We start from the raw sequence: 14,442 nt of genomic DNA on the forward strand, positions 1-14,442 counted from the left end.
GTGTGTGACTTTTGACACAGGTTTAACACAGGTTTAATTACATTGTTAGCCCCATATTTTCCATTTAATCTCTATTTCCTGTTCTCTGCTTTTACTTAGAACTAGATAGACTCACTCCAGTACTGGTAATTAGATTTATAATACGATCTGTTTAGGCTAAATGGTCATAAATATGCTGCAGTCGTATTTCCATACAGATGAAGTTCTTTGCCCTAGCTATTCACTTCAGTCACAGAATTTGTTAATTTATCCCAGAAAGAATCAGTTGCTTGTGTTGTATATTGATCTAGGCGCGGGGACAGCATACCTTGGTTCTGCAGACCTGACTTGTTCAAGTTGTCTATGAGTGATAACAAAACCCAGAGGGTTTTACTCTACCTTTCACTCAAAGATGCAGAACATGTCACTGCTGATGCCCATCTAGTGTGAATCCTCACCATGAAGAAATTGACACAGAGAGTTCCAGAGACTGATGCATGGACACACATCTGGTCTGACTACGTGGAGAACTGTCTGTGTAATCAGTTCTGCAAATTTACGATGATGTGAATATTGTGTGGACGGACTACCAAAACAAATATGCTGTTTGTCTATTTTCAGGCATTTAAGCATGTTGCTCCTTCATTATATGAAGTTCAGTGCCCTGAAATTTGTCAAAGAAATTTAATTGACTTACAGCTTCATTGCAATGGTGTAACCACCTTTTTATACCCTTGTTTCACCATGACGTATTTCGACCTGTTGCTCAAGAAATGTAGCAACTTGAAGTCAGTTATAATTAATAAGCTTCTGAAGAAGGGTGACCTTTTCTAAGTCAGGATCATGGAAAATACTCCTCAAGTAAATAGATGACTGACAATCATTATGAAACAGCTGTTTGGAAAAAAAGGAACAGGAGCTAAGTTTTAAAATGAATGCCTGTGCTCTTTTGAATCTTGCCAGTTCTTGTCATGTCACCTCACTGTCATCACCTCTGGTTAGAGCCACATGGCTTCGCTTCCATGGATAATTTATATAAGCAAAAGCAAAGTACTTGCAATCCACCTGGATGAGTCTTTCCTCTATCTGGATTAATAAAACCTGAGCTAGATTTCATTTTCTTTTTTTTTTTTTTAAGTTTCTTTATTTTTGAGAGAGAGAGCACATGCACACGTGGGGGAGGGGCAGAGAGGAGACACAGAATCTGAAGTAGGCCCCACACCATCAGGACAAAGCCTGATGTGGGGCTTGAACTCATGAACTGTGGGATCGTGTCCTAAGCCAAGATCAAGAGTCGGACGCTTAACCAACTGCACCATGCGGGTGCCCCTAGATTTCATTTTCTTGAAGCCATGATGATTCAAATAGCTTTTCTTTAAATATTGGAGATGCAGTCTACTCAGTTTTATTACCAAGTGTAAATGTGTTGCTGCCCTTCACTGGGGGAAAAGCAACCTGGCACCCTCCTCGGTCCAAGGTGACGCTTAATTGTAAAATACAGAAATTCTCATGAATTCTCGAGTTGTTCATCATTTGTGAATGTTAAATGAACTATTTATTTCAGCATGATATGGTTATGGCTATGAAGCACCTTCCAAGAAGAAACAGCTCACACGACTAGGATCTAGAATCTCCTCTGGAAACCACCCAGCTCCTTCCAGCCACGGGTTGATGATAGCATAGGTGACCCGTTCTTCTTGAAAAGTGCTTTTGAAGGAGACACTGCCATCCTTCTCAGAGTTGGTTGTAGTGTTTTTACATCCCTAAATTCCAAGCAGTCTGTCTTTCCTTTATGTCTAATTTGTATCTTCCTAGCTGACGGGAACAATAGTTTCTGTTTCTCTTCATTATGATTCCGCATTATGCCTTAAGGACGTTTTTTCTTCCTGAAATGCTTTAAATGTATTTACTCTCATGGGCTTTAATTGGTAATTTTAAGCAATTTTTTTTAAAAAAAAGTTATTTCTCTTACCTATCTCCTTACGTTGTCACATTTATGGCTCTATGGTTATCACAATTTGGCAGTCCAAAATACCTTGTTTAAAAATCATTGTAGAAGAGTATGTCTGCACTCTTCCGAAGTTGTACTATTTTTATGTCAACTGAGCTACTCTGTTGGCAGGTGCTCAGCTTAGGAACCTTTTGCTTTAGGCCTCATGTGCTAGGAACACTTTACCTAATATATGTAGTATGTAGATATGCTTGGGCACTCATACCTATGTGTGTTTTGATTTATATTTGCCATGCTTTCTTGTATTTCTGAGTTGAGGCTTTTGCGAGTTCTTGAGTACTGATTCCAGTATTAGCACTGAATTCTTACTCATTTTAGTTCTATTTTACGTATATTCGTGAGCTTATGAATATCCATAACCCCTTAGGATAGACAAAATTTCAGTTCTAAACATCGGCTGAACTTGGGATACCGAAATGAATACCAACCAACCAACCAGCAAAGGAACACAGACTATTGTTTTAGGTAATGAGTAACAATCTTAAAAGTACACTTCTAAACTATTTTTTTTTCTTGTGCTTCTATCAATGACAGAATGTTTCTATTCTATTCTGAAAGGAAGATACTTTCAGTCAAATACAGAGTGGTCTCATTAAAAGAGAACCCAGCATGCATGATAATTGTCTTCTGGTCGCAATCTGAAATGAATAAAAACATGGATGGATGGACGGGTGGATGGATGGACGGATGGATGGATGGATGGATGGATGGATGGATGGATGGAGTATATACTGGCAATGTTACATACAGATTTGGTTTTGTTATTAATAGTAGATCAATTTTCACTGTAGGTGAGTGAGACTGTTGCAGGTTCAGCTCTCCAGGAAGCAGTCTCTGAGAGAGAGAGGTTTTAGTGTGTATGGTGTTTATCAAGGTGTGTCCCAATAACCAGCAGGAGAGGAGCTGTGGTGCAGGCTGATGACAGCCTTACCATTCCTGCAGGGAGCTCTGGAGAAAAAAGGACTTTCAGAGCCATCATGAGTTGGGCAGAATTGTCCTTTTCAGCCAGTCATTGGACGTAGGCCACCCCAGAAAGAGTCTGTCCTTGGGGAGATGGATCTCTGCAGCCGGAACAGTCTTCAGAGTGGCTGATAACTGAAGGGTGCTGCCTGACATCACTCCCAGCACTCGGGGCACACATTCGTTCTTGAAAATGAATCTGGGCCACGTGTCACCGGGTGCATCAACTTCTACCACTTAAATAGATGCCAAACAGCGATCGATGTGCATCGTAAACGCTTTTCCTAAAAATATTTTTCCTTAAATTGCTCCCACTTTCTATAGTGACATTAGTCCAATATTTCAAATAAGAAATGAAAAGGATCACAGTGTATGATGATAGCATAATCGAACTAGACTTTTGTCATCAAGATAATTTGTAAGCCAGAGGGAGGACCTCTTTAGTTCTTTGATTCTGTAGCAGGATTCTCACACAGAGAGTCATGACACCGAGGCCTTTTTCTTCCAGGAAGCAACTTGATTTGTGCCGGCATGGCTCAGTTGGGCTCCTACCCGAAGAACTGAGCCCCAAATGCCATGCGGCATGTTTTTTATACATTTTTTTACTTTTCGTCTCCCATATATGGTAACACACAAACATGCAATCTGATTAAGTGGTCTCACGTTACATGGTGGTGAGGGATGTTGTCATGTACACGTATAGCCAGGTTACCTTGAGGTTTGTCTTTTTTTTTCTTTCCTTAGAGAGGAGACCCTCTCTACCACAATTCCTGTGCCTTACTGAATTTATTCAGGGAATATCTGTGCATTTACTGTGAATGGGCTGCAGTCAGTGGAAGGACCTGCAGACAAATAACCATTACGTATCAGCAGGTACCAGATGTCTTGAAAAGGGAGCAGCACGGGATGAGAAATATTTCCGCTCGCCGTGGGAGAGCAGTGGATAGACAAATAGGAAAACACCGATTTCAACACAACACCGTCAAAGAAATGTGTATGCAGGAGGTCTTTTAGGGACAGAGAAGATGGACATCTAACCAGTTCTGGTGCTAAGGTGGGATGGGAAGCCTGGAGTCAAGAAGAAGTCTCCAAGAGAAACTGACTTGGGTCTCGAAGGGGATCTGGAGACTGAAAAAGTCTCCGAAGCAGCTAGCAATGGAATTGAGTGTTCACCGCAGAAGATGGTGGGAGTGGGCATGGGGTCCTGGGGGGACATGGGGCAGAAATGGGATCAGAGGATAGTTCCCTATGCTCAGAGTCAATCAGCCCGAAACAAAGAATCCCCAAGCAGCATGAGTCAGCACAGAGACAAGCATCAAGTTGCAGTGTTTGTTACCTTCTGCTTGATCCTAAAAGCAGTGAAGGAATTAAGGCAGAGGGACGTGCTCACAACTATGTTTTAGGACATTAATATGGTGGAGGTCTATAGGATCAGTTGCAGTGCAGAAAGATTAAAAAATTAGGGAGACCTGTTAGGGCACAATGGAAAAGGTTTTAATAAAAGATGATGGTGGTGTGTTTGGAGGAAAAGGAGCCAGACCAAGAGATACTGAGAAGTGAAGCAGAAGAGACACCGTAGCCCGCTGATCGTGGCTGGAGATAAAGAGAAATGCACAATGAGGAAGGCTTTTATTATCCTAGCTTCTTGTAGCTGGGAGGTTTTGTAAGCGCTAACAGGAACAAACACTGAACATGAAGCTTAGATTAAGGGAAACCTGACACTTTTGGTTTGGGATTTGACATGCTTCTGGGACATCAAGATGAAAATATTAGCAGACATCTAAACAAGCAGGCATGAAGCTTGCGAAGGAGTTTTTGGTTGAAAAATGTAGAAATAAGTCAGCCGGAGAAAGACAAGTATCATATGACTTCACTCATATGTGGAATTTAAGAAACAAAACAGATGAACGTATGGGTGGAGGGGAAAAAGAGAAGAGAGGGAAACAAACCACAGGAGACTCTTAATGATAGAGAACAAACTGAGGGTTCATGGAGGGAGGTTGGTGGGGAGATGGGCTAGATGGGTGATGGCCATTAAGGAGACACTTGTTGGGATGAGCACTGGGTGTTGTGTGTAAATGATGAATCACTGAATTCTACTTCTGAAACTAAATTGTACTGTATGTTAACTAACTAAAATATAAATAATAATAAATAAAATATAATGAAAAGTTAGGGAGAAAAAGAAAATGTAGATCGGGGAATCAGCAGCATGGACTTAACATCTGGAGTGGAGGGACAGATGAGGTCATCAGGGAAACAGGAAGGAAGCAAGGCCAGGACCGGCGGCCAAGGAATGAGGTTTCCACCAGTGTAGGGTCAGTAGGGGGCACACAGTCTCCAGTGAATTGGAAGCCTCTGGTTTCTTTGGCATCTATTGGCCCCAACAATGCCCTTCGTACTCACACATCCTGCCCTCCTGAATCTCGGCCTCCTGCCTGTCCTTCTCTGGCAGGCATGGGCCCAGGACTGACAGCCTAACTTATGGTGAGTCCAGAGCAGCTCTGGCTCAGGAGATCATGCTCACATAGCAGTGCTCCATTGGCCCAGATGGCCATAACTGAATAAGTGAGGCCAGATCTTGACTTTATCTCCCCAATTCGCCCTACCAGTAGGAGTAGAGATGGCTCAGCACAACCTCGAATCAGAAGTCCGGGGCCCTTACGCTAATCAGACTGTGAAACAAAGCCTCACTTTTGTCCTTATCATCTCATCGTTATTGTATACTGGATCTATTTTCCTTTCTACTCCCTAACTCCGGGCTTGTCTAACATTCAGAGTGTAAATACATGTTCATTGTCACCTGGAAAAGATATTTTTCAAAACCATTATGCAATTAGGACTTACAAGACGTTATTTATTCCACTGGATGTGGGAAGTAGGGATGAACGTGATACAGCTTCTGCCTCCTGGGTCATTCTACTGAAGGGAAGAGGCATGTCCAAAGACTGCTATGCTCATGCGCCATACTGTGACCCTTTCCTCTATAGGATCTTAGCAGCAGGCTCGTGGAGCGGGTGGAGGAAGAGTTTAATCCAGTGGTGTGAATAGAGCAGAGAACTACATCACATGGGGCTAGGAATCTACAGTTTTGGAATCCAAAGCATGTTGTAAAGTAGCAGAATCGGACAAATAATCAGTCTTAGGAGTGGAGAGACAATTGAGTGACATGCTCCTCTCACAACAACGCGTGCTCCTCAGCCTCATCGTTTTAGAGTCACAGCTTGTATTTCAACAGATGGTACGGGGCGGTAAGCCTGTGCTGGTCCTGGGCATCTCCAGTGGGCATGTGGGCACCTCAAGTGCATGTGTAATCAGGACTGAGCTCCCAGAGATCAGCCGTGGGCTTTGCATTTCCATAATGGACAGGATCCGCAGATGCGGTTTTTGGAGACTTTGTGAAACAGGCAAGATATAAAACAAGAAAACTTCTTGAAGGATAAGGAGAGAGAGTTTGTTGGAAAGAACGGGGAAAAGGACATGGGAAGATGAGAATATTCATTGCTGTAACCAAGAAGACTGGCTTGAGGTAGGCTCTTGGAGCAGCCAAGACCAGAAGCTGTCAACCTGAGACTGTCTGGAGGCATGGGGCATTACAGCACAACTAGAAAAGAGATGATAAATGTGGACTTGATCAAATTATATATGGCGGTGCAAACTCAGCCCCCATGCGTCTCGACATCCATGTAATATATTTGCTTTTTCCCAGTGAGTTGTGGGCCCTGGGGCCAAAAAAAATGGTAGGAGAAGGAAAGAAAGGGCGATGCTTGCTCACTGAGCAGCGTCTGTGCACCCCTGGGGCTCTGTGCCTGTGTGTTCCATGAAGCCCTCACCAACGCTCATGAATTGTGCTCTTTATCATCACCTTACACATGAAGAAACTGAATCACAGACTTAAAGAAAGTGGATGAGGAAAACACTGCAAATTACCCAAGATCGCCAACACCCAACCCATGTATCTTTCATGTCATACTTCTCTCTGGGAAGAAAATAACAGCTCTTTTTTTCCCCATAAAGAAGAATATACAACTAATTTTTGAGGGACAAGACAAAAATATATGAGCCTGACTTTAGAAAGAGTAAGTGTCTATAAATTAACATTTGGTTGCACTTGATGGTTCCTAACTGCTTGGGAGAGAGGAGCCCCACCAGTACAGAGAATGAAGTCAACAAACCTGGTAATTAGTGACATTTAGCAGATATTTATAAGCTTTGTGAGGGCAGGTTAGGTCAACACCTGTTGTAGGTCACATTCCGCATTTCTGTTCCCGTGATATTACCACCTTTCACTGTCAAATAAGATTTCAGAGAATTTAGCTTGAGAGGTGATCTAATGGACCAGATACAGCAAGTGATGTGTCTCAAGTAGGGGGTTTGGCTCCACCAAAGTCATTGCGAGCACTTTTTAATCGCTTCGTTTATTTTTTGCCTCTAATTTTATAACTTACAAATGTACAGCAAGAGATTTGGGGCCCTCTAAGAAAATTTAAGCATTTTATACAGCAGACTTGTGTTCATGGCTAAAGTAATAGAGGCAGTCTATGTAGTGAGGTGAAAAGTGTCATGATCCGCAAATCAGTCTGATGGTTTAGTCTGCATTTTAAAAAGTACATCCTGATGTGGCAAGTAAAACAAATAACAAACCTGATTTTGACGTTTTTCTGGGAAAATGACTTTTCCCTCTAACAAAATCCTCTTTTTCATCATGAAAATCTTTAACTCTTTTGGGTGGTTTTTTTTTCCTAAATATATTTTAAAATATTTTATTTTATTATTTTTTTCCTTTACAGATATACCGCTCAACACTTTATGTCACTTATATTAAATTATGTTTCTATATGTTGTATATCCATTAACAGAGTTTGACAGATTTTATGCTTTTGTGTTATAAATTCTATACAAGAATTAGGGTGGACTTACACATCAAAATTGCAAAATACAGCATTCTATACTTGCCCACAGATTTAATTTTACCAGAGAACTGCATATTTCCATATGGCTATGTGTTGCAGTCTAGTGTCCTCTTTTTACATTTTTTTAAACATTTTTATTTATTTCTGAGAGACAGAGAGAGACAGTACACACAGGGGAGGGGCAGAGAGAGAGAGAGAGACACAGAATCTGAAGCAGGCTCCAGGCTCCAAGCTGTCAGCACAGAGCCTGATGCAGGGCTTGAACCCACAAACCTTGAGATCGTTAGCTGAAGTCAGACACTTAGCTGACTGAGCCACCCAGGCGCCCCAGGTGTCCTTTTATTTCAACTTGATATTTCAAGTTGATATTTCCTTTAGGTTCTCCTGCAGGACAGCCCTGGTAACCTTCCTCTGTTTTGTCTATCTGGGAAAGTCCGTCTCTCCTCAGTTTTTGAATAACAGTTTTGCTGGGTGCGACATTCTTGGCTGGCTATAGTTAATCTATTAACTATAACTTACGATTCGGAGTATGCAACTTTAGGTATGTACTATGATTGTGTATTCATTGCGACCATGCTGGTGATGAAGGGCAGTTTGTCCCAGCTCAAAATGTCCCCCAGCTGCTGTGTATCTTGCACTCTTGTGTCTACATTTTATAAAGTTTATGCCCGGTCCCTCACCCCCTTGCTTGCCAACTCTGCCTTCTCACTGAGCCCGCATCAATGTGTCTGTATTCGCAGCACCAGGTTTGGGCTAAGAATGAGATTGCTAAGAGTGTTATGATAGTTCAAAATGCAGTGTTGAGGGACACCGGGGTGGCTCAGTCGGTCATGAGTCCAGCTTCGGCTCAGGTCGTGATCTCACGGTTTGTGGGATGGAGCCACTCATTGGGCTCTGTGCTGACAGCTCAGAGCCTGGAGCCTGCTTCAGATTCTGTGTCTCCCTCTCTCTCTGCCCCTTCCCCCATTCGCACTCTGCGTGTGACTCTCTCTCAAAAATAAATAAACATTAAAAAAAAAAAACCAGTGTTGAAAGCAAGAGATTATCCTTTGAGCACTGCAGGTGAGGGTGAGCATGTGGGCTTCCGGGTGCTTGCTTTCACTGCATGGGAGGCACAGGTCTTCAGCAGTGTCTCTCTGTGGTTCAAATTTCTGAAACTTACTCCCAGAACTATAATTACATCCCTTAGAGTTCTATAAACCAATGAATTCCAGAAACTTTTAAATGATAGAATCTGTTTTTGCATTCTTCTTAAATTCTGATTCCTCTGTAGCTACTTCTTGCCTCTGTTCTTGAAAGTAACATGTACCTGCTCTGTCTGTATTCTAGAACTTTCTTTTGCTCTTAGAAGTAGACATCCTTGGGACACCTGGGTGACTCAGTCAGTTGAGCGTCCGACTTTGGCTCAGGTCATGATCTCACAGCTTGTGAGTTCGAGCCCTGCATCGGGCTCTGTGCTGACAGCTCAGAGCCTGGAACCTGCTTTGGATTCTGTGTCTCCCTCTCTCTCTGCCCCTCCCCCATTCATGCTCTGTCTCTCTCTCTCTCTCTGTCAAAAATAAATAAACATTAAAAAAAATTTAGAAGTAGAAATCCTCATAATGAATAATCACTGACAGTCTACATCCTACCATATTGTGTTCTTAATAGGCAAATCAAAAATATGCTGTCTAACCTTTCTTGATCTGGAGAATAGAAAGTCAGTCCTATTTTTCTTCTCCCTACTATAACTGGTAGAAATGGAGTCCTTTCCTTTGCCAAGTGACCTTTCAACTTAACTGTTTTGCTGTTTCCTCATCTGAAAGGCTTACAAAATAGAACCAATGCTAAGCAATGGATTCAGGTGTCCTCGGATGTTTGTAGACCCCAGTGCTCGCGTCGACAGTACATATACTAAAATTGGAAGTTCATAAACTCCGTGCTAACTCATTCACACCTGACGGCAACCCCCACCTTCTACAAATAAGGAAGTGAAGGCACAGAGAAGGGGTTAAAAACTTTATTTAGTAGCACGGCTGGACTTAAACCCAGGTAGTCTGGCCTCGAAGTTCTTATCTCAAAAAAAAAAAAAAAAAAAAGAAAGAAAGAAAGAAAGAAAAGATCTACAATTCAGATAATGAGCACCAAGCTCCTGAGTGCCTACGTTTTTCTCAGTGGACTGACACTCAGGTTCCTACGTGTAAGGAACTAAATAAGAGGAAATGTAGCTGCTTTTTTATTTAAAAAAAAAAAGTAGTTTATTAAGTGTCAATAATAAGTACACGTGTAATAAACATTTATGCCGTTTGGGTTAATATTTAGAGAAACATGAGCACGTCTGCTACAAGTTGGTACTTCCCCACCCAATGTCAACTATGAGTAATCACAGCCTAATCCAGCGTGATCGTTGCTACCAGCCCCAGCTAGAACCTCATCCCGAGATCTTTTTCTCCTGGTGTCAGATTGACTCGTTGCAGATTCACAACTGTAACTTTACCTTGAGAATCAGCAAACTGTCAGCTGTCACCAGTTTTGACATTGAATGTGCCTGGTACCTTAAGCTATTTTTGTTTGTTTGTTTGTTTCTCTGGTGAGACCTAACTGGAACCATTTATTCACTCACTGGTCTAACTCTGGCTGTATTTGCAGTTCTGAGTTCTCTCTTCCAAATGCTTTTGAAAGCATATTGTAGGAGTAATAATAATATGGAATAGCAGAATAGCCACGGCTATGCTCTGTTGACATCTGCTGCCTATGACTATGCTTGAAAGCTCCACTGAACAGAGACCGAGGTGTTATGGTCATTGCTGTGTGGCCAGCACACACAGTGTTGTCACACGTATATCAGGAACTCAGTAGGCACTTCTTGTGTGAACGAGTGAATGAATGAATGGATGGATGGTGTCCATTCAGATGTTTCTCAGCTTGATCTCTTATATCTCCCCAAGCCTGATCATTGAAATGTATCTATAATTGATTTAGTGAACAAACTGTAGATATCCTACTATTTAATAATTTCATATAAAACCATCTGGTATAATAACTGATTTATTGCATGCATAGTAATCTCAGTTTACAACCTTGTATATTTCCAAACTTTTGAAATAAAATTGGTAAAATCTGAGCCCTCACTCCTTAGTGTACTAGTCCTATGGCCAAGGGCAAAGTAGTATCGTAGTATCTTTGAATAAGTTTCCCTCTGTACGACTTGAGACTCTGAATAACAACCCCATAAGGCCGATGGGAAGAGCATATTGATAACTTGCCCTTGATCCCATAACCAAGAAGTAACCATGGTAGGATTCAAAGTTGGCTTCTCTGGCTCAGTTTTAAGCATTTTATGACTCTGACACCCTGTGAGACCATCCAGGAGTGGTCCTGAGGCAAGAAGGTAAACAGAAGCTTATCAGGGAGATTAAATCAGAAAAGAGCTTTCCAGACTGAGCTTGGCTGTGTCCATGGCTGGCCAGGTTGAAGGCTATAACCTTGTCCCCACTAGCAACACATCTCAGCAACTCAGGACATTGGCCATGGGACAGTCCATAATTTAAAGTCATGCACATGGCATGTGTAAAATTGAGGGTATAGAATGAAGACATGGTTATCCTAACATAAAATGTCTTTTTCATTAACACTTGCTGTTAGTTGGGCATTAGTCCTAAAAAAGCATGTTTAACAATGAAAGTGGAATCTCTTCTTGAACAGGCTTAAAGTATACCCATTAGCAAGGCATGGGATGCATTAAAGAGGGAACAGTAATTGTTGCGGTAGTATTAGTGAAACGGGAGAGAAATCTTTTCTTGTACACATCATTTTCAAAAGCTTCTAAGGAAAACACAGACTCAAATGCCTCTTTCACAATGAATAGTACAGAGTGTGAAATATTTTTATTCAAAAATGATTATGGTATTTTTTAAAGTTTGTCGAAATAAATTCAGCTTGTTTGCCAAAGTACAAATTAAGCCATGCTTTTCATTTAGAACAATGAGAAAATTCAAGTAACGGGATGGCACAACTTCACCTCTTCTCCCAGTGCATGTATTTACATGTTATGGAAGTGACTCTGTTACTCTTTCAATGTCACACAAAGTGGTAAAAGGGAAAAAGAACGTAGAGCGTGCGTGCAATTCATTAGCCTCTTTCCTCTGTTACGTTTTCTTTTCTTTCAGTTCCACCTTTCATCCAACCTTTTGAGTTTCCAAGATTCTCCATTGGACAGCGGGTCTTTATCCCATGTGTTGTGGTCTCAGGGGACTTACCCATCACGATCACTTGGCAGAAGGACGGCCGGCCAATCCCAGCGAGCCTCGGGGTGACCATCGACAACATTGACTTCACAAGCTCCTTGCGGATTTCCAATCTCTCCCTCATGCACAACGGGAACTATACCTGCATAGCCCGGAATGAGGCCGCAGCTGTGGAACACCAAAGCCAGCTGATCGTGAGAGGTAAGGCGAGGCTAGTGGGATGTGTGGCATCAGCACAGTCAAATCCAACGATGCTCACGGAGTGCATTCACTTGCAATAACGTGAGAATATTAGACTTTGCAGAATCTGCTCTCGTCCCATTCAGATAAAACTCACAACTGTAGGAGCCAACTACAAACTCCGCTAACACCCGACCAAGTCTTTATTTACCTAAGATATGAAGTTCCAAATAATTAGCAGCTAAGAAATGCATGCAGGAAGAAGTGAGAGAGGCATTTAATTGATGAGTGAGGCTTTCCCTGAATTAGCCCCCAAAGTCCATAAGCTCCTGCTGTGTTGCATTCACTCTAAATGGCACTTTTTATAAGAGTATTATTTAGATTGACGGCCTTAAAAATAATGTTTGTCGAATATCATTTGTCAAATCACACCTTTTCCAAAGAATCATAAAAGGGTAACTTTTCTTTTTTTGTTATTTTTTATTATTTGTTTTACTGAAGTGTAGTTGACACATAGCAAAGAGTAGCTTCCTGTATTTTTTTTAGTTTAGTTCTAGAAAGGCAAAATTAGTTTCAGTTTAGAAATATGTTTTGCTCCTCTCTTCTGTTTAGCATCAGACCTCTCATTAATTTAGAAAGCTATGATAACATTCATCAAATTAAACGAAGTGGGGTGGTATTTATTTAGAAATTAAAATAGGATCGTCCAGGGGTGCCTGGGCGGCTCAGTTGGTTAAGTGTCCGACTTCAGCTCAGGTTATGATCTTGCAGTTCATGGGTTAGAGCCCTGTGTCAGGCTCTGTGCTGACAGCTTAGAGCCTGGAGCCTGCTTCGGATTCTGTGTCTCCCTCTCTCTCTGCTCCTCCCCTGTTCATGCTCTGTGTCTCTTTCAAAAATAAATAAACATTAAATTTTTTTTTAAGAAATTAAAATAGGGTAGTCCAGCTTGTAGAAAATATTGGCAGGGGACTCGATGCATCTAAAATGTAGGCACCAGTCTACTTCACATCTCTCTTGTAGTCACCAAATTCCCATGAAGGCTCCACTCCACATGTGCAAAATGAGCAGCTAGTATTCTCTAATGTGTGTTGGGCACAGACATGTGGTTTTATGATTCTCCAAGAGCAGTATGCATTCATCTCTCAGCACAGTTTTCACCCACATTGTAAAAGCAACTGTATGAAATTTAAAGACTTATGTTAATGTTGATTACTGGCATTTTAAAGTCTCCAAATATTGGGCTCTCAGAGTAAGTGTTGGGAGAGGTTGATTTCCATTATCTTCCAAACATCTGAGCAGATCTGAGCAGATTGTTTCTTGATCAACAGATGCCTGTGGCTTTCCTCAGTCTTTGAATCTTGTCCCCATGACATCCTTGCTTCCTTTCTGGCTGAAAAGTAGTGCATTTTCTATGTAATGGCCAACAAAAGAAACTGAAGTATACTTAGAATTTATATGAAGAAACCAACTTTGTATTTGTAAAACATATTTTCCCTGAGCAAGACAATATATTTTCAGTCAGATACTGAAAGTAAGTGTTGCAGATGAGAGGAAGCACACCTTTTGCTTAGTAAAGTAAAAAGAAGCGTCTTTAACAGAAGTGAAGAAGAAGCGAGGAGTAGCAGTGTGACATGGGAGAGAAACGAGAAGGTCCAGACCCAAGGCATCCCAACATTTGAGGTTCCAAAATAAGAGAAGGAATTAGCAAAGGAAACAGAGAGGGAAAAGGAGAAGCCAGTGAAGTAAGAGGAAATCCAGCAGACTATGAAGTCATAGAAGCAAATTAGGAAATGTATCAAGAAACACAGCTAACAAAGTATATACAATCCCACTGGAAATAGAAAAAGGCAATCCAAGAATCGGCCATTGAGTTTAGGGAGATGGACATTGTTTGTGACCATGAAGAGTGGTGTGGTTGCAGTGAATGCCTAATTAGAAGGACTAAGGAACAGACAGGGAGGTGAATAAATGTGTGGGAATTCAAGAAAAGACAACTATTTTCATATTTTCAGACACATTGCTATGATGGGGGGCAGAAAACTGGTGAGGAAGTTGGAGGAGGACATGGGACAAGGGAAACTTACATGCTGATGGGAATGAGCCAGTAGAGAGGAGAGAAACGTGGCAAAGACAAAGAGGAGATAATTACAAGATCAAAGTCCTTGGGTTAGTG

The 14,442-nt window shown here is 41.5% G+C and overlaps 1 protein-coding gene across 1 annotated transcript in view; it reads left to right on the plus strand.

The window, feature by feature from the left end:
* DSCAM (DS cell adhesion molecule) overlaps nucleotides 1-14,442 on the plus strand; it is a gene marked incomplete at its 5' end in the record, with an annotated part of 763,637 nt that overhangs the window by 487,636 nt on the left and 261,559 nt on the right. Inside the window, one exon of the mRNA XM_043595968.1 lies at nucleotides 12,012-12,290. Coding sequence (XP_043451903.1) covers nucleotides 12,012-12,290 — 279 coding nt within the window. The remainder of the gene's footprint in view (nucleotides 1-12,011; nucleotides 12,291-14,442) is intronic.

The sequence above is a fragment of the Prionailurus bengalensis genome, chromosome C2, assembly GCF_016509475.1.
Source record: "Prionailurus bengalensis isolate Pbe53 chromosome C2, Fcat_Pben_1.1_paternal_pri, whole genome shotgun sequence".
NCBI classification, from domain to species: Eukaryota; Metazoa; Chordata; class Mammalia; order Carnivora; family Felidae; genus Prionailurus; species Prionailurus bengalensis.